The 26,584-nt window shown below is 38.7% G+C and overlaps 1 protein-coding gene across 8 annotated transcripts in view; it reads right to left on the bottom strand.

Moving 5' to 3' along the window:
• The window catches only part of LOC148653757 (diacylglycerol kinase eta), an 84,802-nt gene extending 58,581 nt beyond the window's left edge, over nucleotides 1-26,221 (bottom strand). Inside the window, exons 1-3 of one of the 8 annotated variants that reach the window (XM_088649099.1) lie at nucleotides 25,573-26,221; nucleotides 25,236-25,442; nucleotides 23,681-23,928 (exon numbers count right to left, since the gene is read on the bottom strand). In XM_088649099.1, coding sequence (XP_088505225.1) covers nucleotides 23,681-23,928; nucleotides 25,236-25,356 — 369 coding nt within the window. In that variant the 5' untranslated portion in view covers nucleotides 25,357-25,442; nucleotides 25,573-26,221. The other 7 variants (XM_088649100.1, XM_088649105.1, XM_088649101.1 and 4 more) reach the window with 7 other exon arrangements.
• Between the last annotated feature and the right edge of the window lie 363 nt (nucleotides 26,222-26,584).

Here is a 26,584-nt window from a genome sequence, read left to right as displayed (position 1 = left end):
ATAGAATTTCTATACTCCAAAAGCACGATCTGTTTTAAAAAGATATGTTAGTTCTGCTCTCTTTGATATTCATGGCCTGATTATAATTAGTGAAGTACTAAAATCAGTAGCTTTGAGGAACTTTGCATTTCTTTTTATGTTTCAGAATCTAGTTGTGACAGACTACACTATTTTACAGCAAGGAGCACTTTCCATGCTTTTTTTTATCTAAATACAATCCTAAAGTGAGCAAAAACTGTGCTGCTTTAGATCTTCAGTACACTGATGTGCATCTTCATTTTTCCATTACTTCATTTCCAAATTAATAAAAATAAGTAATTATTTACCATTACTTTTGTCTAAAGAGTTCTTTCTTGGGTAGCACAGTGGCACAGTGGTGAGCATGGCTACCTCACAACACAGGGGCCCCGTATATAGTTTGTATGTTCTACTTGTGTTCATGTGGTTTTGCTGCAGTTTCCTCCCACAATCCAAAGGCATACTGGTAGGTTTACAGACTTGTGGGTAAATTGGCCCTGGTGTGAGTGTGTTTGTGTCTGTCTGTGCCCAGCGACAGACTGGTGTCCCATCCAGGGTGTAAATAAAGAGGTGTACCCTGCTTTGCGCCCATCGCTTGCCAGGATAGGTTCTGGCTCCTCCATGACACAGAATTGGAAGAAGAGGTGAGAAAATGGATGGAGATTCCCCGAACCTAATCTGAAGTTGCAGCAACAAATGCCGAGGCTGCACACAGGGGAGAACGAGGAAGTGTGGGCAGACTCCTCCAACGTGCCCAGCTTCCAGTCCTTTGCCCTTTAACACGTCACAGCCTCGTAATGGAGGATCACCTGCAGGCACCTGGGAGGCTGCAAAGGGGTGCCATGTCTTTGTGAGCCCTGACCAATTAATCCCACTTTCCTCTAGGTGGTGTTAAAATGATTTACTGCTAGGGGAATCCCAGCAACTGTCAACCGGTGACATGACCTGGGAGACTTGAGCAGCTGAGCCACTTGACAGGCCCCCCCAATTGCATGGTGAGTGTTACAGTAAAAGCCATTCAAAACAGCAGCAGTTACTGTACATGGCCAGTTACACAGCTGTGTGTGGTCAGCTTCTTATATGAACTGTTTCACATACCGGGGGCATAGATATGAGCTGCTGTGTTCCAGTACAAGATCCTGCCATTATGGCAAAAATAAAACCAAGAACAATTGTATTTTTTAGGTAAAGTTTTATCTTAATTTAACTAGAAAAGAAAACCTGCTTGGGATTTTGGTTCTGGTTACAGTCTTTTCTGAGCTGATGCTACAATGGTTACGGAGCTGTGGCTCCTTGATTTAATCAGACACCCTTAATCCAGTTCACCTGGTAATAATTGCTCTATTTGCATTTCAATGCCTGCCTAAAAATAGCCCAATTGATATGACTTTGAATATAAAAGAAATTCAGTCTGCTGCCGGCGAAATTTTTGTCGTGTTGTAAACGGCTGCTGCTGATTCTATTAATTGATGCCTGTTAGGGACGTTAGCCATTTTCTGCTGTAATCCTGGCGGGCACATGGGCATGACAGTTCGCATCGCGCTCATCACACAACGCTGAGCCAGGGTTTGCTAGCCCAGTATGAGTGGTCGATGGTAGAGCAGGCTCTGAGACTGAAACGCCGCTGCTTTATCAGCAAGCAAAAAAAAGGCAATGTGCAGCTAAAAAAAACAGACACACAGTGCAATTCTCCACTTCAGCTGAAGGCAAATTGAGATGTGCCAAATTTCTACTTTCATGCAACACTTGTAAAAAAAAAAAAGCTTGCATTTTTCTTGACGAAGAAATTATTTCATATTTCTACAAAAAAACAAGAAAGCTTCTTCAAATCTACAAGTTAAATTCAGTGTTTCATTAAGTGTGCTTCCCCCCAGTCCCTCCCATCGAAGAGCTGTATGAATGACAAAGGTTTCTCAGAGTCCATATACTGTACAGGTGTTTTTCTAAATTAGGTTTGCTATCAGTGTGAGTTCTCCCCTTGTACAAACATTGGATGTGTTCAAGCTTGGATTCCTCAAAATTGGCGCCTGACCACCACCTAGAATTTATGCAGACTTTATTATTAAAAAAGGAGTTGTCAGACTTAAATTCTGAATTTAAATACCTAATTTAATGAAAGATTCAATACTTTTTATGCAACATTTGGAGCAGCATATCTATTCTGGACAGATAATTATAGTAGTTGATTGATTGGTCTATTAGGGATACCACAGCAAAAGCCTGTCAAGTATTAATCATGCTCTTGTGTCATTGTCTGGAGATGTCACACTACCCCCTTGAAACTGACCTTGACAATGCTATGTGATGCACTCTTTTTAGTAGACTATCTTAGGTTTCCTGGACCTCAGGCTCTATACTTGCAAAAGTACAGTAAAGACCTCTGGGACATAAAATTGTTCATATCAAGACAGTTTCCATGGTCTTCAGCATTATGAAGAAGAAAGGAGCCAAGCTATGTCTTCAACTCATGCTTAGTAATTTGTAGGAGCAATTCAACCTGCAGTTTTCAATTCTTCAGGGCTGCTTAAATGTTATCACAAGAAAACAGAACACTTGAGAAATTTAAATGGACACAGTTGCTCTTTTAGACAATCAGACAATTCAAATGCAGCTGTCGCAGACAACAAAAAGGACTCTATTTGTGAAGTAGCTCACTTCCGCCACAGGTTTGATCGTCACATGGTAGAGAAGCTCTCTGGCATTCGACCTCACTGTCCTGCAGGAGGAAGTCTAAGTGGCAAAAGAGAAGAATAACAGTAAACCACAACACTGTGTTACTGCTTTGTTTCTTCCTTCTGTCTCCATCCTGCTTCTGCATGATCAGATCTGTGCTGCTGTCTTGCATGCTGCCTATGCTGCCTCTGTCGATGATACTGTAACCTTAATTAAGCACTGTTTTTTAACACCATGTCCTTCAGAGGATGAAACTATGCAGACTATTTTTTCCTGTATTAAAACGGTTTCTCAATGCCTTTGCACTAAAATCATTCTGGGTTAGGCTCAGGCGAGGTTGCCATGGCACACTGACGCAACTGTTCTCAGAGAGTTGTTTTGTAAAAGAAGCTCCTAGCTGAAAAAAAGCACCACAAAAGTCTTAGAATAAGAAACTAAGAAAAGGGAGACTGCTGGGAAACGTAAAATCACTTACATTTTGTGTCCATGTTAGGTGAGGAGTTTGTGTTTTATTTTTATAGAAAAGAAAAGGCTCAAGTAATATCCTGCCCCATAATAAAACAGAATAAATACACACACACACCAATCAGACAATTAAGCTGGATATTATACTGTAGGTTAATATCATTTTGGAGCCAAAAGGCTTCTAATTATTGAATTGTAGATCATGCATATTGTACAATGGTTAAAGTGTAAAAGACACTGTATGTCTGCATTATGTGAATACCGAAATAAACTTTAGATACCTCAGAATAGTTCTTATGATCCCTTATTTAAACAAACTATCACAGAAACCACATGTCACAACGTTACTGTAATCATAGAGTTATCAGAGGCCTTATCCTTGTGAAAAGAGATAATATTCTATTGACTCTACAAACATTCAAGTGTTGTGTCCCATCTTGACTGGTTGGATGAGTGACAACTGGCAGACCTTCATGTGGTGTTATGATACGGCTGAGAGGTTTTTCTTCACCCCCTCAATGCAAAACACACCCACAAGACTTTGCAAGTCAAATTGGAGGAACACTTTCATTTTGTCCTCCATTGAGGACTATTAACATTTTCTGCATTGGCCTACTGGCAGTTACTGATGTACCATTTCACTGAAGGCTCGCTGGCTCAATGCTGACATGAGAAACAGCTTTTCACTTTTTTTATTTTCTAAACCTGATTTAATCAGGCTTACTTCTTGAAAGAAAGGCTTTTAAAGTAAACACGCAAAAATGTAGGACAACATACCGTATCAAGTGGCAAATCAGTACATTTAAAGAGATAGGTAAATCAAGTCAATCAGTAGAACAGTACTTTGCTTGCATTTGGAGCAGGTAATTACAGTGCTAGTGCAATCCTCATATGACATCTGCTGTCAGCAAGAACTACTATGATTATATATCACATGGTTATCACATAGTTTACAGCTGTAACATCTATATATGGGACTAATCTGTGAGGAAATAAATGTATAGTAGGTGTGTTACTGTTATTTAAAGATTGTCTTCATATCTGGCCTCACTTGAATAACTGTAGGAAGCAATATGCCCAATGAAAAATACCCTCAACCACAAATTCATGAGTTGTGAAACAAAAGAATTTGTGTTCCCACACTTTCACTTCAGGCATTCTCCATTTTGGAGAAATGAGACAAAAATGTTGAATCATTTTGTTGTCATTTTTGTTCCTGCTACTCCTGAAAATTTGCATGACTGCAGATTTAAACTACCAACTGCCAGTGTTACTAATCACAAGGAAGTGATGCCATAAAGAGACATTCCAGGGAGGTGGAGCTCAGCTGGAGCTGCATTAGGATCTAGTTAATGACAATACATTGTGAAATTGGAAGACGCACTGCTCTGGGAACTAGCTGCACATCTAAGGGCTGTATGCCTGCTTTGTAGTATTACACAATGGGCACCCGCGTCCCTTGCACTAGAATGCCACAGTCCTGCTAATTAAGTGAATGGTGCATTTATATCAGTGACACATGCTATTACAGAACAGAAGTGTCAAAATCCAATCCCTGAGTTCATTGGTGCTCGCCAGATTTCAGCTCCTTTAAACGCTCAGTTCAATGACCAGATTATTAGATTATTCTTGCAAGTGCAACTCTTCTCTTCAGGCCTTAGAGACATTTAAAGGTTCCATGAATCAAGAGCACCTTGTAAACTAGGCGTAATCAAATAACAGACCATGCAATCACTTCCACTGCAGGAATGTGTTAAAGCCATCTTGTGAACATTTTAACGGATAATTATTGGGCTCACATTTTAATCTGTCAGTGGAAATGGCCGCACTTTTGGATAGTCCTGTTTTTACACAGTTTGCCCACAATCCAACATAACCAAGGTCACCTCCTAGACATACACCTGTTCTTTTGTATCTTTCCAGAGTTTCCTATCAGTTTTTAATAATTGTAGGCCTCTACTTTCCGCAAGTGTTCACAAATGCCAAGCAGTCTACCATTGTTTAGTTTTACACTTTGCTCTTTCTTTACTTTCTTTCTATCTTCCCTCCGAAATATTGGAAGATCAGGTGAAGCTGTAATAGCTCCCTAAAACACTTGATTCCTTGCCCCCAGAACTCATCCTGTCTGCTTCACTCATGTGCCCAGTGGTACACAAGCTAACCACACTTTATGAAGGCAGCTTTGAGTCTTCAGTCATTAAGATGAATAAAGGGAAACTGTAACAAGTGCTAGCTGTTTCTTTCTATGATTATATCTTATTACTGAGATAATAATAAATCTTAAACATGCATTTTCACACCATTAACTACTGCTTGCTAAAACCTAACAACCCAATCACATCACCTGAGTCATCTCATTAATGTAAAACTAATAACAATTTTACACAGTTAAGCTTTGTAACACCCAGTATAATATTCTCACCTCATCTCATGCCTCTACAGTACTGCCTCTTTTTTTTCCATCCTCGTTATTCTCTTTCAATTCAGAAAAATCACTCCTGCGTGCCTTACTAGTATCACATATCAGACCCACATCCTGTTTGTGATCCCCATTCCCTTGTCTTATTTAGCTCCTGTTCCTCTGGCCTTTGCCCTTTGGTGCTGAACATAATAAATGACTCACCTGGCTTAGCGCCGCCAGTTTTACAAAAACGCTGCAATTCCACCAAGTGCCAAAAAACTACCTAATAAGGCTTTGAATAACCTGTATAATTTTTGGCCCATATCTACCTTGCCTTTTCTTGGGATTATATTATACTAAAATGTTGCACCTAAACAGTCATGTCAATCTGACAAATACAATGAAATTTATCTTATTCTAGTTGAGAATAAATGATATGGAAGCTCCTGACAAATGATTTGTGTATGTCAAGTATTTACATTCTCTTGGATTTTAGATGGGTCTGCACAGTGGCGCAATGGTTACAGCGTCACAGCAATGGGTTGTGGGTTCAATTCCTGGGGTGATATTTGTGTAAAGTTTGCATGTTCACCCTGTGTTCAAGTGGGTTTCCTCTGGATTCTCCAGGTCCTTCCACAGTCCAAAGATATATTGGTAGGTTAATTGGCTTCTGGGAAAATTGTCCCTGGTGTAAGTGTGTGCTCATACCATTCATCCAGGAGAACTGAGTAATTTAAATCAAAAGGCTTGGTAATTAGGATTCTTTCTTCAGGGGATCCAAGCGAACATTAACATCCCTTAAAACCTCTGAAGCATTAAGATTTTCCCCCAGCAAATCGGAATCAAAACATGAGAGAATAACCGCATCTTTCACCATGCTAAATGGTATTACTTCACCAATGATTATGAAAGAGACTTGTTTTGACACAGGGGCTTTGGGATTGCAGTGAGATTTGCAAAAAACTGCCTGGTTTTTGCCAGAATAGTAAAAAAACAAAGTTTTTTGTCAGTCGTGAGGACAAAACCAGCAGTCTTCACCAGCAGAATCCAGACAGCAGACTCTGCAGGTTTCAGCCACTGCCCCCACCTGCCTCCACCACTCCTCACTCTGTAAGCAGGGTATGTTTTGCTACAGAATGAAACTAGAACAGAAGAAGACAACACTGCCTCCCTCGTTGGTGGTATTCCATCTACAAGAAATCTGGAAGACAACTGATCTGATTTGCTCCGCGTTCTGATGACTACTTCTTTCAGCAAAAAGCTTATTATTCTTTCTAATTATTCTACCTAAACAAAAGGATAAACACAAAGAACTGGGGGCAGAAACTAACTGACAAATAGGCATACAGTATATAGACTGTTTCCAACATTGATCCATGAACCTTCCCTTCACGTTTCCAGGATGGGACATTTTATCCATCTATCCATTTATTTTCTAACTGATTCTTCCAATTCAGAGCCTATCCCAGCGAACACTGGGCACATGGAAGAATACACCTTGGATGGGACAATATTCCACTGTAGGGAAGACACAAACACAAACACTCACACCCAGGGAAGAAATTGGAGAAGCCAGAGGAGACCCATGCAAACACGAGGAGAACTTACAAACTCCCCACAGACAGAACCCCAAGTCCAGAATTGAACCCATAGCCCCAGCAGTAAGAGGCAGCAATGCTAACCACTGAGCCACAGTCCTCCCCTAACACTTTATCCAGGACCTGAAATAATGGACATAAATACTTTTGCTACAATCCATGATAAATTTAACTCCATATTATTGAATACAGTATTCCAATCTCAGATAATTAATGCATTAGATTCTGTCTTGTTTTTGCACCATGTATCACATTACAGTGGAATGAAAGCCAAGCTACTTCTTATCATTTATAGCAGCATCAGGCTTTAATGCAATTTTTTTTTTAAAAAGCCATTAGCAAAAATCTCCATAACATGCCTGACAGGTCTGTTAACCTACAACTGCATCCAAATCACCCTTGTTCTAGTTTGTGTAGTAGCAACAGCACAAAAAGCTTTACAAAGCTTTATGGCAAAGAAGGTCTCTTTATTTCCAGGGTTTGTCTTGCCGTCCAAGAGAATATTTTATAAACTCAGAGCTTACACCTAATCCGAGTCTGTGTGTAGACAGAAGAGCAGGAGTGATTTCTCTCAATTGAAATTACATACAAAATGACTGCAGCTCCATGTCTGCATCTGACTGAAACTGTCAGAAACAAACCACATGAGGATGCGGCACAAAGCTCAGTTAAAATAACGAATAAAAGCTGTGGCTCTCTGTTCATCTAGAATTGTGGAAACAAAACAGAAGCCTTCAGCAGTAGTCCTGCATTGTTCACAAGATTTCGTGAAGGGGAATTTGTTGTCACAGTCTCTTCAGCATATTGAAATCATCTCAGAGTTTCACATTCCAGATCCTCGCATTGCTATACCCACTAATTTTAAACACATTTACTGTAATGATGACATTTGAAGATCTTGCGAAGCCAAGGGTCTGTGTGAAGCACAGGAGGACAAAAAAAAGCACAACTTAGAAGAAGAAAGTGTATTTAAACTCTGCCGTGGGATTTCAACATGTTTCTCTTGTTTTGCCAGCAGTAAAGATGTAAGAGAACCTTATTTTGCTGTGTTGCCTCATCTTTACTTGGTTTTCATCAGAAGGGTGTTTATGGGTACAGTAGTTGCTAATGCCTCTTCTTTGAGAGCTGACTGGCTGAAGGACACATCTCAAAATGCCTCAGAATTTCTTCATTACTGGATGTTTGATTGTCTGCGCTGAAGCAGCTACATTGCATAGTATCCCTTGGTACCTCCAATAAATCTTGCTGGTGAAATCGCCCTTGTGCAACAGGTCTGCAAGTAACATTTTAACAGTTTCCCCAGAAAGAAATTTAACTGAGATAGGCACGTCTTCCCTTTTCTGTTGCAAGCACCTATGAATATTGCAGAAAATAATTCATATTTTTCAACTGACAATCATTTGGTGGTTTGACTGAAACTGCACCAGGGATTAAAATGGTAGTCGAAGTCAATCCAGGATCTCCCTTCCACTGAAATAGGTGGATTTGTACAAATTTAACTGTATCCCTCCTCCTCCACAGGGAAGTTGCTCTTCAAGTTTCTTGTACCATTTATTTCAGAAGACTTTATTGTTAGATTCAATCATATTGGCGGCTAGTTGTCTACAAAATAAATCTTGCACAAGCAGATACTCAGCAGAAATAACAGAAAGCAATCTTGCTTCCATATTATGAAAGAGGCACTACAGCGAATGGTCTTTTTGTGCATTCAAAGCTTTGCTACAGTACCTCCAGAGCAACGGGTACAATGTTATCTCCTCCATCTCTGGGTTTCCTCTTTGCATTGTTGTGCTAGAATGAGCTCGTTTTGTCATCTTCACATCGTTCCCCCACCCCAGCAGCCTCCTCCAGAGGGCTTTCATTGCATTTCAATGTTAGGTATTCTCTCGCAGATCACCTACAGATTGTGGTACATGTGGCTTTAAAGAGGAGCACAGCACTGTCATGGAACCCTGGCAGAAACCTCCCAATGTTGCACACCTTACTTCCCCTGCCACAGCATTTCACAACCCCAGCCCTGCTCCGAGAATGTCAATCTGAGCTGAAGCTTTGTGTTGGGTTTCCTTTGTAGGCCGTAGTAAGGATTACTCAGCTCAGTTTATTCATAAATGTGATTTCAAAAATCCTCTTTCGATACAGTGCAAACATCCTACACTTTTCTCTGCTAGAGCTGTATGTTTTTTCAATTATGCCCAATCTGTCTGTAAGCTTACAGGTATATAGGCGCAATTCCTGTAAAGAGTTAAACCTCTACACAAAGGGAGCTTGAAGATGACCATGCCCAGCCTGAATCGTATTCCATCCTTCTGTTCAGTCATCATATGTTATAATTAATGAAAACATGTTTGAAGTGAAAGCATTTAGGCTGTGAATACAAAGCCTATAGGGGAATACTGAGATGTACCCAGCAAGGCTTACACACAAGCGCAAAGCCTATCAAGCTTAAAATATCATGATATCTTTTGAATTCGGTTCCATATGCTTTGAGGGGTTTTATTAGTCTATAGGGAACATTTGAAAATTACAGGTCTGTGCTTCAGCTGAATGGATTTCAATTTTCACACAGTGTAGTGGCATCTCATAAACATTGCAGTTTATGCAGTCCTCTTTCAGTGCTGGAGATCACGTACAGTACAATCGACTACATGTTACAGCAGTTGAGATGGCTTTTGAAAGAGGATGTGACTGTTAAAAAAACAATAACAATAATAAAAATGGTTAAATTTATGTTAGGGAAGAAACGGCTTTTATAGTACATAAGAGTTCAGGTGGTTCTTACTTTTGAAGGGTGTGTAAATCATTATTTACAAATAATGGAACAGAGTATCTGCAAGAAGATAACAAAAATAGCTCAGGAAATGGCATCGTTTGAAAGCTAATTCAAGACCTCATGTAGAATATTGTTTACAATTTTGGTGAACGTGATACAAAAAAGATATTGATGCCCTTTCTAGAGAAGGGAAACTAGACATTCTCAGGCTTAAAAGACACTGACAGGCTATTACAGGTGTTTTAAGTGTTGAATGGAGAGGACTGTGACAGGACCCAATTCAAGTACTCAGGATCATGAAAGGAACTAACAAAAGCAACCCAACAGACCTCTTCAGAATCAACAGTGAAACATTTACAGGAGGATACAGGTCAAAACAAAGGGGAAGCACATATAAAACTAAAAACACAATAACTCTTTACACAAAGGGTTGTGGGGGCCTGGGACAAGCTCAGCTTCTGTTGTTACTGATTCCCTGGTTTCTATCAAGAAGAAAGCTGAAATCCTTGGATCATAAAGCAGTCACACAAGCCACAGTGGCCAAATACTCTTCGGTGCTCTGTAACTTCTACATGTTCTTATGGCTGATAAAATTCATATATTCTTTGGGTTCCCTGAGACAACCTCTAGAAGTACTTTTGTTCTAAAATATCTGTGGCTTTTTAAAAAAAAGGTTCAATGCAAAACAAACAAAATACCAATGTAAGACAACCACGGAAGGGGGTTATTAATCAGTAACCAAGCTTCTGTGTTCTTTTTCGTCTGTGTGCAAAGGAGCTGAATACCCAAGATCATTCTCAGGCTGCTTAGTTTTCTGTGTTCCCATCTACCTCAGCCTCTGCATTAATTACCATATGTCATACAAGATAGTACTGATGTCATGCAACACAACAGCATAGATGAATGAGTCAGGGATATACAGTACACTATGCCTTACTGCTACCGTTCCTGCTCAATGTTCAGTCTGAGAAGACAGTAAAATTGCAGTTCTATTTAGTTCGATAAATTACACTAATTAAGCATCACAAGCAACCATGCCAGTTTGATGCATTTTAAAGACTTGATAACATTATATATTAATATTACAAACAGGTCTTCAAAAAAACATTTTCACACTTCTGGGAAATCTCAGGTGTTTCTGTAGCTCTAACCCAGGTTTGCAAGTTAGGTTAAAGGCTTCAATATTTGATTATGAAATAGCTTAAGTGAAATGAAATAAAAAGAAGCATTTAAAGTGATCATAGTCCGATATGAAACATTTCATATAAATAAATTCTTTGTTCAAGAATAATTATAGGCACAATCAGCTCAGACATCTGTACCAGTGAACACACAGGACTTTGAGTGTAGGAAGAATAAGATAGTTTGCACTTGAAAATAACAGAGTGTGGCTTTTTATAAAATGAATCATAACAGAGTGCAATTGGGATACAAATGTATGCATTGATAGGAATGGAAAGCTTTTCTTGGCGTTCTTCATTCATTGAGCTCCAGAAAAGCAAAATTCCCATAACTTTATAATTCAATCTGTAAAAATTGTACTGATGGCCAACCTACTAAGCTTAATGGCTTTGCTGGCACCACTGTGAGTGCTTGTTAGAAAAATGAAGGTAAAATTAGAAGCTTCTTGCTTTTAACATGTTTCTTAATGTCACAGAGCATGTCTGCCATTATAGAAATATGGCTAATGGCCCATGCCTTCCTTTTTATAATTGCTGCATTAGCAAAAAGAATTGATTGAGTATCTTTGGAGGACTCTATGCTAAAAACTGAAAGTATATGGATGCGACTATCTTTTGCTGTATCCAAGGGCTGAACGGGAAAAAATCTTATAAATAATAAAAAATCTATTTTAAAATGACACACTTAACCTTATCTAACCAAATTCTGATCTGTGGTTTTCACAGTGTTACTATAAGAAAAGTTAAGGACACCTTTCATTTTAGCACAAAGGACCTGGCTGGACAGACTCTGGCCACATGCACAAAAAACAGAGGAAAATTCTCCAAAATAATATAGTAGCTTCAGTTTGCTTTTGAATGTTTGTGGCAGATTCCACTTCAGCACACAGGGTTAATGAGAATAAGGAGATGCAGCAGTTGTATGAGTTTTGTTCTGACTTGCATGTAGAATTTAGCAATGCTCTCTGTGTACAGGGGCCCTGCTGAGAGCTGTTAGCAGGGAGAAGAAAGTGGTCAGTGCCAGGTGAGGAGGCAATATTACACTTATCACATGCCAAGCTGAGGGGCAAGACCAGGCATCATTGCTGTTTTCCATGCCAGCTTTCAGCCTTGCTTTCTGCCCTACATTTATGAAATTACAGACAGCCAAAATGATTTATGTGTGCAACCATCTCAAGATCACACAAGAGGGCAAGAGGTCTAAAGCTCAACCTTCTCTGCCTATACGAACTGCTCTGGTCATGTACAGTACAGTAGTTTGCAGTATTTTTTCACTAGACTGTAGCTGTGATGTAGCTATAGCTCAAGGCAATTTATTGACTAGACAAACCAGCCACCTGGCCACTCAACAGAACAGGTTTTGTTCTGGTAAGCTTTGAATGCTTTTGATTCTGTTTTGTCTGGAAAATACCATATACTGCGCAACTCATGCAGTTGAGCTTTAAACTCAGCACAAAAGTGGCCAATAGTAATCACAAATGCTTTTTGCTCTCACAAAATACATATGTTTTACTCAAGAGGAGAAAAAAATTAAACCAACACATAAGGAATTCAATGCACTGCTCCTATTACCATTCTTAACCTAGATCTTAATGCCCTGCTAAAAATATACCACCTGGCCTAAAAATTGACAACAGCTACACATGAGGGAACTAAGCTCTGCAAAAACCACTTCCTTTAGTTCTAATTCAGCATTGTTTGTAACCCAGTTACGGTTGTACTCTCAATCCTAGCATGCAGACGTGAAAAAAATACTGCAGTCTTACTTCCAGCAAGCCTAAAAATAGAAACGGTAGGGTTCGTGCCTTCCCCATTAACCTCAACAAAGGTACACGTATGCTGTGAAAAACAACAAAAAGAGACTTAGCTCTTGTAACGACAGATTCTGCTACATATTTTCCCTTTTCACATATTTATCACATATTTAGGTAGTTAATCGTTTCACAATTGAAACGTTTGACTACCTAAGGTCTCAACACCATCCGTGTGCTTGCAATAACACACAATTTATTTTTGCCCTGCTGTTTAGGAGAGATCACCTGCCTAGGCAAGTGAATGTAAACTCAGCACCAAAACATCAAAGTGAACATGTACTTAATGACAATACAAGTGTTAGCACCTTGCAGCCTGATATGATCATATTTCAGAAGATAATCAAAGCTGGGCCTGGTCAGCAGGTGGATGCGACACCTCTTAAGACAACAGTTTTGTTGCTGCAAATGGTATTAGGGGACCAATAGGCGACGCTCTTCTCTTTGTACCAGTATGTCTGAACTAATGCCACCATATGGTGATGGTGGAAGGACACTGCCATAGGAATGAGATGTGATGAGATGTTAAAGAGGGGTCCTGACTACATGGTCATGAAAGATCCCATGGCACTTTTAATAAGAGTAGCGGTGTTAACATCTGCCTGAATTCCATTCGATTCATGCACAATCTGGCATCCCAAAGATTCCCTCATTATTCAATTAGTGAAGCAATTTCTCACATTTCCACCTGATCTATTTCTAGTAGCAGTGTATCTGCTGCCGCAGGATGGCTGTCGTGTGTCACCTAGGTAGGTGCTGTAGTTTGGCGATGAATGAACTGGCTCCCCTCCTTATACTGTATAAAGCACTTTAAAATAAAAAACACTATAAAATGCAAGGATTTAATATTATTAGGTTTAGGATTAGTACAGACAATAACAAAGTTTAAGGACCATATTCATACATGTTTTTCACGAGGCTTTCAACAAGGCAAATATATACTTTATATATTAAAGTAAAAATGAAAATACAATATTCTCAGGTTTCCTGTCAGCTCCCAGAGACACACTGACTGATGTGACTAGAGTGTCCTAATTGCCCGTCTACTAGAGCAGGGGTTCCCAACCTTGTTTCTCAGCTGAACCCCTTCAACCAAAAATATTTGCCTCAAGTTCCCCCTTGAGAATTTAACTAAATCAATAAGTTTCGATAAATGCTACAGCAACCCTCTTAACATGCTTCTTTTCACTTGGTAAAATAAAAATATTACTACTGTTGTTTTTTATATTCTTATTATTACATTGTTATTTATTAATAGTACTATTTAACAACTCAAAACAATATATATATATTTTAAAATTGAATTTAATTTGACATTGATGTTTCCATCACAATCTCACAAACCTCCTGAAGTACTGTACAGTCACAACCCCTAGGGGTGTACAACTCCCGGTTGGGAACCCCTGTACTAGAGGATTGTGTCGTTTTCATATGAAGACAGTGATAGGTGTTCATTTTAAACATTGAAAAATGTTTTATCAATCAAATATATTGGGTCACCTCAAAAAATGTCTGGCTAAATAAGTATTCTTGCTGTTTGTTCTTAAATGGAAAATGCTCCTTCCAAACAAATTAATGGACTTGTTTTTACCAGAATCCCACCACAATCACCTCATGGGAAGTCTGGGGAATTTGCACTGTGGGTTAACAGACTCCTACAATAGCTGTTACTGTAATACTGATTACAGTAACAGAGCGGAGCGTTGGCACTGCAGCTAAGGATCTGTGCCTGTGGCTGGAAGGTTGCCAGATCAAATCCCACGGCTGGCAGAGGAATCCTACTCTGTTGGGCCCCTGAGAAAGGCCCTCAATCCCAGCTGCTCCAGGAGCACTGTATAAATGGCTGACCTTGTGCTCTGACCCCAAGCTTTTGTCCCATGGAGAGTTGGGGTATGTGAAAAGACAACTTCCTAATGCAAGAAATTGTAAATGGCTAATAAAGTGATCTCTCTCTCTCTCTGATGTGTTGAGTACATGAATAATTATACTTTTGAAATCAGCATGTTTTTGAGAAACAATAGGCTTTGATTGCCCAGTAGGAACCTATATTCAAAGAATTTCTTCAGCTGTTATAAACTGGAAAGATTCAGCAAAAATCCGCTATACAAGATAAGAGCTTGTCTTGCTTGTCTCATTTTCTTAATCCATTAGATGCTGTTAGATGTTTATGAAAAATTAAATTATTTGACATGGCTGCACTGATGCTGAGCTGTATCTGAACACTTATGCATCAAACCTTTAGATTGTCTTTGTACAGTAGTCTATACAAGTCCTGTGCTCAGTATTAGTTTCAATATCATGCAGGTACTGCTTTTCTTTTTGGCTTGTGCTATTGTTTTACATTGATGGGTTCTGTCATCACATAGGTGTTGATTTATAAAAGTAATGCTGCTAAAATATGCATGTCTGCGACAGATTTGTCATTACTACAATAGGAATTTGTACTGATGGCGGAACAATTCAAATTTTTGATGATGTATGTTTTGTGTGAAATTAATCTCTTTAAACAATCAAAACTGGGATGCACTAAAGTGAATCTATCACCAAACCTTTATCTTTGATGTTTTGACTCATGGATCGCCATTTGCAAAATGCAATAATGAAATCTGAATTTGTAAAACAATCAGCGTTTCTTGTATAATGAACTCTTAGAACCTGTATACAGTAGTTCTCGCACAAACACAAAAACTAACTATAAAAGAGAAAGGAGTTGCCTGGGATTCATTATTTTGAGAAATATCTGGATGAGATCTTTAGTTACTAAATACCAAATCAGGTGATGAACTAAAAAGCCTCCTTTAGTTGGTAACCTTTCTTATGTTCTCATAATGCAGTGAATCTTCTTATGTTCTTAAATCTCTCATGGTACAGAGGTCTTTTTTTGGTCTTATTTTCTCGTGGTACAGGGAATCTTGCTCCTCATGCTACATTAAAGCATCAGTGCTCACGGAAACCTAGACTAAGAGCTACTGATTGCCTGTGCCGATTGCTCCTGATGTACATTACTCTCTTTGTGATAATTCCTGTTTGGCTCCAGTTGTTTTAATTTCTTTTGACCTTTAATTTTGCACCAAGACAGGGTAACAGGGGTGTCCCAAGCAGGGTGGTAAACCAATACAGCTCTCTTATGCACGAAGAATAGTGTATTTCCTGGAAAAAAAAAACTAATTATATTCTCCAATGTGCAAATAATCAGTGCAGCATAGTAACCCATATTCTGATTACATATCTATTTATATAGCAATTTTGTACTATTAAACATTTTACTACAATTATAGCTACATTTACCATACTGTATCTGTTACCACATTGCTTACACTGTTTCGGTTCATACTGTGCTGCAAAATAATTCCATGATTAACATGTTTTTCTAATATCATGCTTTCCTCTCTTTAGTGAGAGGTCTGTTAGTGAGCACATGCTTGCTTCATGCGCCATGGCTACTCTTCATACACACCAATTCCGGTTTCTACAGCATCCTGTTTGGGGTTTTTAGTGTACTGTAGAACATTCTGGGTGTTATTCTTGGTGTTTCAAAAAAAAGAGAGGAAATGTCAAAATAGTGTTCCTTCCTGTTTTTGTTGTTTTTTTCCCCTTTAATAAAAGCAAATAGAAAACAGGGGTTATAAATATTGAAAGACACCTCTCTCTACTCAAAACTGAGACAGTTTCTTTGTAATGGCCAGCACCCCTGAAAAGTCCATCTGGCAATGCCTCACTCGACCTACAGGACAGTCTATTCACTATCATCACTATTATCTATTATCTAATATTCTAATATCTAATATAACTAATATTCACCATTGACTTTTATCCATTACTCAGAGGCATCTCTGCCAGAGCATATAAGGCTATATAAGAAAAGATACAAATCAATATTCTGAAAAACACCTTTATAAACACCACTTGGAAATTACCTTATGTAACATGTTATTTTAAATTTACGGCTCCTTTAAAACACTTCCCAAATTACTTTTGGTGAAAAACCTGCTGGCTAAATCCATGTCTGTTTGACAGTTAAGAGATGCCTCATGAGTCTGGATGAAACATGATAATGCATAATCTTCTGAAGAAGTTTGGTTAACGCATATATTTACTGAGGAACTGGGAGGCTTGTATGACAAATGCATAACGAAAAGACACTGTGTTCTTCTGGCTAATTTCATAAAAGCATGCTGTAAAAAGCAGTAGCACCTATTACTAAATGCCAAACCCAGAACAAAATGCCCACTCTGCAGCCACAGATGGCCTCTCTGGCCATAAAGTGTCCAGAAAGAGAATCAATTCCACTGCTTATCAGGGTCCCTGGCAGAGACAGGGGCTTGAAGGCTGCAGTAAATAGGATCACCACGTTCTGAATCTTGAGGGTCAGTTTGAAACAGAAGAATGCGGTTAATAGTTCAGGTTCTGTACAATCTTATGTCCTATGAAATGTATCCCCTCTGCTTTCTATATTCTGATGGATTGGCATTCAGGGTCTGAGACAGCAAGCAGCAGTTATTTGCAAGAGCTTTATTGTGGTGCTACAGTATACTTCTCTCTAGACCAGTATAAGTGAAAGGATCTTGAAACTGCATTTCATCCTACAGTATATAATGTCCAGGTACTTCACAAAAACCACTGGCTTAAAGCAGAGAGTGTGTGCTTACTGTACAGTCTATAGGCATTATTCTGGGGGCTAGAGCTGACAGACATACTCACTATCTGCCCACTTTCACTTGATTGATTGTCCTTCATTAAGTGACCTTCAACTGAAAGATGAAGATAATCTATCCTCCACCCATGACAACCTGCAACTCTGTAAGCACACGTGTGAGTAACAGCTAATGAAAAGAGAACAGGTTATATTATATCCATTAGTCCAAAAAGTAGTAACATCAAATGCAGGATTTTCTTAGAATATCAGTTCATATATAATACATAATTTAAACAAATGCAGGCCGTTCTTAAAATAAAGAAACCTGTCTTATGAGGGTCCAGTAGTATACAATATTATACTAATATTTAAACACATCTAGAGTAATAAATATGTCATTCTTGGAGCTCAATATTTTCAATAGGGATTCTGTTTTTCTGTTTATAGAAAACTGATTGTGCCAGGGAACCAGGTAATTGTGACGCTCCTTGCATCATAATTTATGCAGCTCTGTTTAAGTAATCCATCTTCATTACTGATGAGATATGTTTCAAATTGACCCTCCAGCCACAGCCATCCATTTCATTGTATCTCAGGTGTTCTGAAAGTTGTTTTATGAGTGTCCTGCCAATGTATGAGTACACTATGAATTTATGATTACACAACCTCATTAAAACTGGGTTAAAACTTCTTTTTCTTGAAAACATAGGCACAGAAACAAGTAGATTGAAATGTTTTTCTTTATATACTGTATGTACCGTGTTGTTCCCATAGACAGTGGTGACTGAAAGTTGTTTCTTTTCAATTACCGCATGCCAATCTCTGACTGAAATAAGAGTTTGTGCCTCATCTACTATCTAAGTACTGGACAATCTTTGTTTTCCCCGAATTTTGGTATTTTACTAACTTTGTTTTCCCCGAATTTTGGAATCTAGGGAATGGACCTTAATCAATGCAATTCTTTATGGAATAAAACAGATAATATGTTTTATGGATTTTTTTTTAAATACGCAATTAGAAGAAAATAATTTTTAAAGGACAATTTGCATATACGTTTTTTATGTTATCACTGGCCTAGGCAGATTGAGACAGAGGAAGGAAGAGGAACAGTGAAATCAGAAGGGGAGCCAACATACAGTAATACAAATCAGCCCTCAGTTCTGTAGCTGCACATTTGATAAATAGCATCACATTCAGCCACTGGGGTCTCAAAAAGATTTTGGTGCTAGTGGCCTCTGGCTCAATTGAAACACGTCTGGCGAAATCATTTCTAAGCTGTAGAAAGATCCAGAAAGCCTCTTATTGGTGTGGCGCTTGCTGCTCGGCTAGTGCTGCCTGATACAGCTGAATGACTTGGGGAGGAAGCCAGGGGAAGCAGAAGAGAAATGGCCAATCAGAGAGCCACAAGCTTAAAGGGCAAGTACACCTGTTACTCTGCCATGTGTCTATGGTGCAGGAGTACAGTATCTTCTTATCTGACAGATAAGAGACACTTAATTTCTTTTGCCTCGGTCAAGAAGGAAAACCCCAAAGAAGACGGCTGATACCAACGGTCTGTCCTGGAGCAATAATTCACAAGCAGATAGTGTTTTTTGAAAACGGAAAATGCATTCAGACTATTAGTGTAGAATTTGTTTGAACCTTAATGCTACACTTGGAAGCATAAATTCATGAACCACTACGTTTAGGAAAAATCTTAGAATTTGGTCAATTCTAATTCAAAATAAAAAACATACACATGAACATATCGTGAATGACATAAAACGTCGAGTATGTAATACAATTGCTTTTAATTGGAACTACAGTACACAGCATCAGTGTGAACCCTTGCCTAAATGATGTCAGGGTAAATTCAAAAGGCTGTAGCTTTCTGTGGCCGAACACTGGAAGTTGCAGGTGATTCTCAAATAAATGTGCCATGTTCCAACCACGCATCATGCTCATTAATTCATTGCAATACAGCTCCTGTAAAACAATCTCACACTTTCGTATGTCTTCTTTTACCAGCAAATGGCTATTTTCTTAATTGGTTGTGAAATAGATAAGAGTCTGTTCTTTGCTAATTGAGTTTCTAAATAGCCTGTGAAGCTCAGTGCAGTAAAAGAGACTTAGCACACTGCCTGGAGCTGAATCCAGAATTGTATTATTTATAATACGCAACAACTAGCCAAATAAAGTTGTGTGTTCTAGCCATATAAAAAATAATGTTGCTTTTCTATTGCAAAATTGTGCTTAATTTTTTGTAATCATGTTAAAGAAAATATACTACGAAGAAGAGCAAGCAGGTACAAATTTTTAAGGAATGTGCTACATTGACAGGCTTAAAAAAACCTGAACCATTTTAGTCTCAGGCACTGAAGTATTCAAAACCTTTCAAGGAACTGGCAAAGTCAGCTCAATGCACTTCTTCAGAGTGAACAGTGAAACACAAAGCAGAGAACACAAATGGAAACTATGTGGAACTCTGTATTTAAAACTGAGAACAGGAGGCAAAGGGGGGCATTTCTTTACTCAAAGGCTTGTGGGAGTATGAAACAGTATGAAACAGACTAAACGGCCATGATGTTGAAACCAGAACCTTGAATCCATTAGCTACCAACTACCAAATGATTTAGATGGGCCTTCTCTCAACGTTCTTACATTCCTATGTCAAATGAATGCTTCTCTACACTGCAGAAACTTGCAGAAGCCTGGTCAGTGCCACTAGTTCTCTAGAGAGCTGAAAGTTTAATTTTACTGTTTGTCTTCAAAGGTAAAATGGAGGATGGAATCTAAGATAAACATACATAGATATATAAAGACATAGATAATGAACGATCATGTCTGGAAAAGAGATATGTTTGTTTTGCAACAGTAAAGTACAAGTAGTGTTAATACTGTGTGGTGTCATATGTTGCCTTAAAGCAGCAACACCCTAACAAATTACACAGCACTATTGATAGGAACGTGCAACCATTTGCAAACATGGACTTAGTGTGAAGAAGTCGACAGAAAAGAGTTTACTGGGATGCTTTTGATCAGTCGAGAAGCTGAAGGCTCATGCCCAGTGATGAGCCAGACTCTCTGACTCAGTTAAATGTATCATGGACTATATATAGCTGAAACTCCAATGTTTTCACTCAAATTAGGCTCAGAAGTGTACTTATCAGATTATATAAAACAGAGGCTTGATTTGTTGTGTTGAAGCATATAGACTGTTTTGGTTCTCTTCAAATCTCTGCACAATTATTCTTTTGTGTTGCATGGTCTGTCAGTTTTGGAACTCCTCTCTGCAACGGAGATCAGTGAGAGAACTGGGAACTCATCTGTTTATCTATCTATCTATTTCCTGGCAGACAGCAAGTCTCCCCAGTTTCGTCTTCCGGATATTGAATCATGTCATCTGAGTTGTCTATACACCTTCACTTATCATGGCCGGCCCGATTCGTGCCCTCTCAATTACAAAGGTGCAACAAGCAGCATCACAATCTCCAGCACCCAGCAAGATATCAGCTCTCAGAACAAAGCATTCTGTATCAGCAAATGTATCTGTATTATCTCAACCCCAAATCATAATAATAGGTAAATGCAATTTATTATTTACTTCTCTGTCACAAAACATGTATATATTGTGCTTTTTTTCCAGAATTGGACCTACAGTATATATTTAAAATGAATGTTGCTGCACTACACGACAAAATTATGCATCTAGACAACATTGAATGGGCCCTCAATACAGCAATAAAAAACATATTTTCTTCAAAATATAAGTCCGTTGTAACATTCATGGGGATCGAATAGCACCATATTTTAACCCACTATTTAAAAGTGGTGATGTGGTTTGAACCTCTTATAATTATTATTTTTCCTTCTTCTTCCAATTAATAGAGTAGATACAGTACATGAATGAATGGAAGGATGGATGTCCTATCAAGATGCTATTGTTTTCTGCCTCTTACCTAAACTATAGGCCTTACCTGGGAGAAGGGAGTGTGATTAAGCCCACGAACCCTTCCAAAATGCTAAAAGTCTTGATTTGTTCATACAGATCCACAAGGTATCACTCACTGTTTTTAAAGCATCCATTCTCTCTTCATTTTTTCCAGTTACTTGCTATTTCCTTTGTCTGTCACTCTTCTCTACCTTGGTCCTTTCTCTTGGACATGTTCATCCCAAACAGGACAAAAAAATCAAATGACCAAAAGGGGTTATTTATCAAACAAAATAAAAAAAAATGCAATTGCAATTTTTCAAATAACAGTGTATTTCTATTCTGTGTATTTACTGGCAGAATTTTTTAATACTGTAATGACTTATTTAGGTATATGTCCTACCTACTGTATGATTCCCTTTGTTTTTAAAAATATTGATCTCTGTTTACTTCTTTTTACTTTTGCATGAGTCCAGCACAACTGATGGCTCTGAAAACTTGAAAATTCACTGAGCATGTAGAGTGGAGCACATCAGGGAAGACTGTAGTAGAGTCAATGGGACTTTGTCTCAAACTGAAATCAAGTTCTCTATTTTATTCCAAATAAAAGCTGCCTGGCCATTGTTGTATGAGACTCAGTCCCTGAGAAGAGTAACAGGTTAAACCTGGCACTGGGGAGGCTGTCACATGAGGAGAGGTAAACAGAGTTTAATCTCTTTAGGACTGCATAACAGAAGCCTTTGAGGAGATTTGATTGATGTTTCCAAATCCTGAAGGGGATTGTGAAAGTCATCTCCTGATTCTACTTAAGGGCCTGAAGAGATACCTTGACCACAGGGTGAGTCTGGAAATTTACTGAAGTTAGATTTAGGACAAAACATATAACACAGATTTAAACAGCTTTTTTAAAACCAGAACCCCCCAAAACAGCCACGAAAGATTAACTGACATGAGCTGTGAGTTAAAAGCATAATGTTTCTACTCGAAGGTGACACAAGGCTAAACTTATTAGGTTTACTAGAGATGTGTTCTAAACAACTCGGGCACAGAGACACCACAACATCTGTGATTCTTTCGTTATCTTTAAGATGCCACAAAAAAGCTAGATTTCTTTGTGATATATCCTTCTTGGGTTGAAGAAGGAGAGCCAAGATTTTTTCGTACTCCTTAACACGGGGAACATAGAGAAATGACTACCTAAAATCAAAATGTTTTTCATAGAAAGGGCAATAATTAATCAATGCTGTTAAAGCCCTTCTGATATTCTCCTGGCTGCAAATCTAACAACACCCTGGAGTTGAAAAATATTATTTTTGAAGGTTTTGTCATTCAAAGAAAAAACAAATATATATATATACTGTATGTATGCATCCTATCACAGGTAAAATGCTGTTATGTTCTTCACCAAGTCAGCTAAGGAAAATAGAATAAAATCTTTCTTTCATCTGACATAAGAGCAATTTATTACAAATATTTATGGAAACATTTAGCAGATTATATAATATTTAAGATTAAATAATAAAAGCTGTGACTATAGACAGGGTGGGAATTAAATTATTATAATAAAACAATAAATTAAACACAATAATCTTAAAAGAACAATACACTCACAGCATATCTCTAAACATAATAAGTTTACAATACAATACTGTATGTCAGTGTGCAGAATTGGATATAGGGATGCAGTTTAAAAATACAGATCAGTTCTTAACAGAGAATTAACCCTACTGTATATGTAAAAATCATTCATTATTGATTTATTGTGGACTGGATAGTTTTCACAATATTTTGTCCACAGGGAAAATAATGACTTACAGTAGGTCTCTAATGGCCTTTGGCTGGACAGTCTGTATTCTTAGTGCATTACAGAGGAATACCCTATCACTCTTTGAACTCAGTCTTGATTTGGAAATGTGTATCAGTACAGTTGCAGTAAATAATATAAACAGAAATTCCACAGAATTAAAGGGGTCACATTGGTTACAGATTCTTGCATGTAACCTTCATATCTCCTAGCAAAATGCAAAAAGATCCTGCAGGATGCATTACACACAGAAAAAAAGAATGCAAGGATACCTGAATATAGGGTATCTGAGCTGTAGAAGAAAGGCTAGGAGAGTAACAAATACAAAATTATGTGATGAGGATAACCAATCATGGTTTGGAGATCAAACCATCCGCTCAAACTCCAGACTTGCAAAGCCTCCAGGTCCTTACCTTGGCCCGTATCTGCCCAGAAGTGGACACCTTCCTAATGAGCTTGTGGGAGGTCTCCTCCTGGTCCCCGTCACTGTCAGATGACTCTTCTCCGGCTTCTTGCTGGGCCAGCCTGTCCGAGTCATGAGGAGACAGAGACTCCTGGGGCTCTCGCACGTACAGAACATTGGGGCTCAGCTTCTTGGCCATGGTCGGGTCAGGTTGGGGTGGACCAAGGACAGATCCACTCCTCTTACCAGTCCAATATTCTGCAGAGATGAGTTTGCACAGTTAGCTTTTACACCACATTTTCCCTATTTCTAGATTTCTTCAAAGAGGCTTTTCCTTTATTCCTCATTGACAACTCCTTGATACTGTTATCTACTGCTTCTTTTTTGTCTGTTAATGTCTTTAATGTGACTTAGTGCTTCATTGTTCATCTTCATTTAACGGAGCTATTCTCCCGTGTTGCTAACCTAGTTAAGAGGCTGCTTCCTTTCACTCTCTTCTTGCTTAATTGATGATTCTTGTCTACTTGGCTAGAAAAGAAAGGGAAAGTGCCAGCATTTATCAGTGCCCAAACAGCTGGTCTGAGAAAACAGTTTTGCTTCGCTCATTTGCTTTGTCCTGTCTGGACAAGACTGAAGCCTGTTTGAAGGACTGAGAGAACATTTTCTTTTCCTTTAAGAGAAAATTGAAGGATACTGGCAGTGTGAGACTTGCTCAGAAACGATACGACAAAAAAGTCACAGCAAACTTAACCCAAATACTGTTTCATGTAACGAACAGAAATAATGATGATCTTAGTGCATAAAATATCAATTGCATATCCCCTTATATTAAAGGCATGTAAACGAAAGTAAGACAGACTGTACATACAGTATGAGTATATTTACTTAAAAACTCTACTAAACCTATTAAAGCACCACCATAACTTTGGACCCTGCTAGTTTTAATAGTTAAGTTGTTGCTGTTATGATCATCATCATCACCTTCGTCATTATTAGTATTAGAAGCAGTATTCCGTTGAATTCCATGTTTATAATGCACATCATCTGTATTTCAAAATACAAATCCAAACACAATTTTTTTTCACCTGTTATGCTGCAACTAATCTCCGTTCCCTTAGAGTCTCTTATTTCTCCTCAATGAAATAACACATTCCATCGATTTCTGGGCCCTTCATCTTTCAACAAAGGAGTTGCGGTTTCATAATTTAGCTGCATCATAACATTGGATAGCATTAATAAAATTCTTACATGAATCATCATAATGATGTAGGACCCTTTAGGTCTATATATGTTCAATCTGCCTTTCTTTCACGAAATGTAGCCCTCTAAACACTGTCCCGAGGCAACAGGCAGGCGAGAGTGCTTTGCCCTTGGCGACACGTACCCTACCGAGTAGCGCAAGGAATGTGTAGCTCCTTCATTCATTCATCGCTTCGCGTATCCATTCAGAATTATTAGACTTCCCTTCACTCTGCAATGGCAATATCTGCCTAAAATTCCACCTCCCCGATTTCTCTGCCTTCAGACCCGAGCGCTTAAAAGGATATACACGCTGTTCTGTTTACCTCTGCAGCGGCGCTTCTCCTTTGTAACGTATTGAGCTGTCACTGTCGGTTTCGGGTCCTTCTCTTCACACACAGTCTTCTTATCAGTCTCCCTCTCTCGCACACACACACATGCAGGCATGCAGATGCATGGGCTCGGAGCTCGGGGAAAGGCTGGAAGAATGCACACAGACGCATCTAATCGTCCTTGAGTCCATGGTTAACTGGCTGAACAGAGAAAACACGTCCTATACGCGGCTGAACATGAACGGAAAGTTCATGATTTATTATTTAGGACTAACACAAAGCATTACACTGACTGCTTACACAGAGTGGCAGTAAAATATCGTCACCTCACCTGTTCTGTGACAGCACCCACGACAGGTGGTTACATCATTCAAACGCGATAACCTCTAAGCTCTCCCAGAGAACAGCATGAGGTTTGGCTCGCAATTAAACCTTCACTGCCCTGTTGTGTTCGAATAACTCTTTCTAGCTACCGTATGTCCTAATTTCTGTACCTTTTAGAACAAGTCATTCAGCAGGTCTTGGACTAAAGACCTGCTTATTGGTTACCTAGACAAGTTCGGCTTTTGAACTAAGTCTCCTTCTCGTGCGTGCGTGCGTCTGCGTCCGCGTTATTAATACATTTCTGCAAATTACTCATTTTGAAATATTTTGGTCCACTTCCTTCTTGAGACACACCAGACGTTTTGAACAACGCGCTGACGCGCTATGCTACCCTGAATATTAACAAAAAGCTATAAAATGCGGTTTCACTTTCATCATTTACAATTTCGCCACCCTTTGTGAAATAGGGAAAAAGCAACTAAGGATTCGTCAGCATGTGCAATCCTCTCTGTTGATTTTCATGGTGGGATTCATTGACATCAGAATCCTCCCGTACATTCAAAGGTTGTAAAACTCCGATCCAGGATTAAAAGAAAATTGTGATTCTTGATCTAAATCTAGAACGTCTTCGCCATGTGCTTGTAAGACTGTTCGCAGGAAAGCCTTCTGCCCGCATAGTTAACCGGAACCGGTTTTAAAGAGACCGGGCTGAGCAGCAGGTATGAGCTGTGGCAGCACCTTCATTACTTATTTGCTAAGCTACTGTACCTTATCTTTCCGTTTTTGCTTTAAAATTTTTAAGAAAATTATAAACCCTAAAAATAAAACAAACTAGACCTCTAGTGGTATACAGGAAATTGCAGATTATCTGTTTTTATTAACAGATGACTGCACCAATTAATCCTGTCTTTTAATTCCATAAAAGACGTGAGGCACCCGTAAAAGACGGGCATGTTCTTTCTGTTAATTACAGGCCAGGCACTGTCGGAGTATTCTGATACTGTCTCTATAGAAGAGTT

The sequence above is a fragment of the Lepisosteus platostomus genome, chromosome 10, assembly GCF_059453375.1.
Source record: "Lepisosteus platostomus isolate fLepPlt1 chromosome 10, fLepPlt1.hap1, whole genome shotgun sequence".
Lineage (NCBI taxonomy): Eukaryota > Metazoa > Chordata > Actinopteri > Semionotiformes > Lepisosteidae > Lepisosteus > Lepisosteus platostomus.
This window is presented reverse-complemented; position numbering and strand designations above follow the sequence as displayed.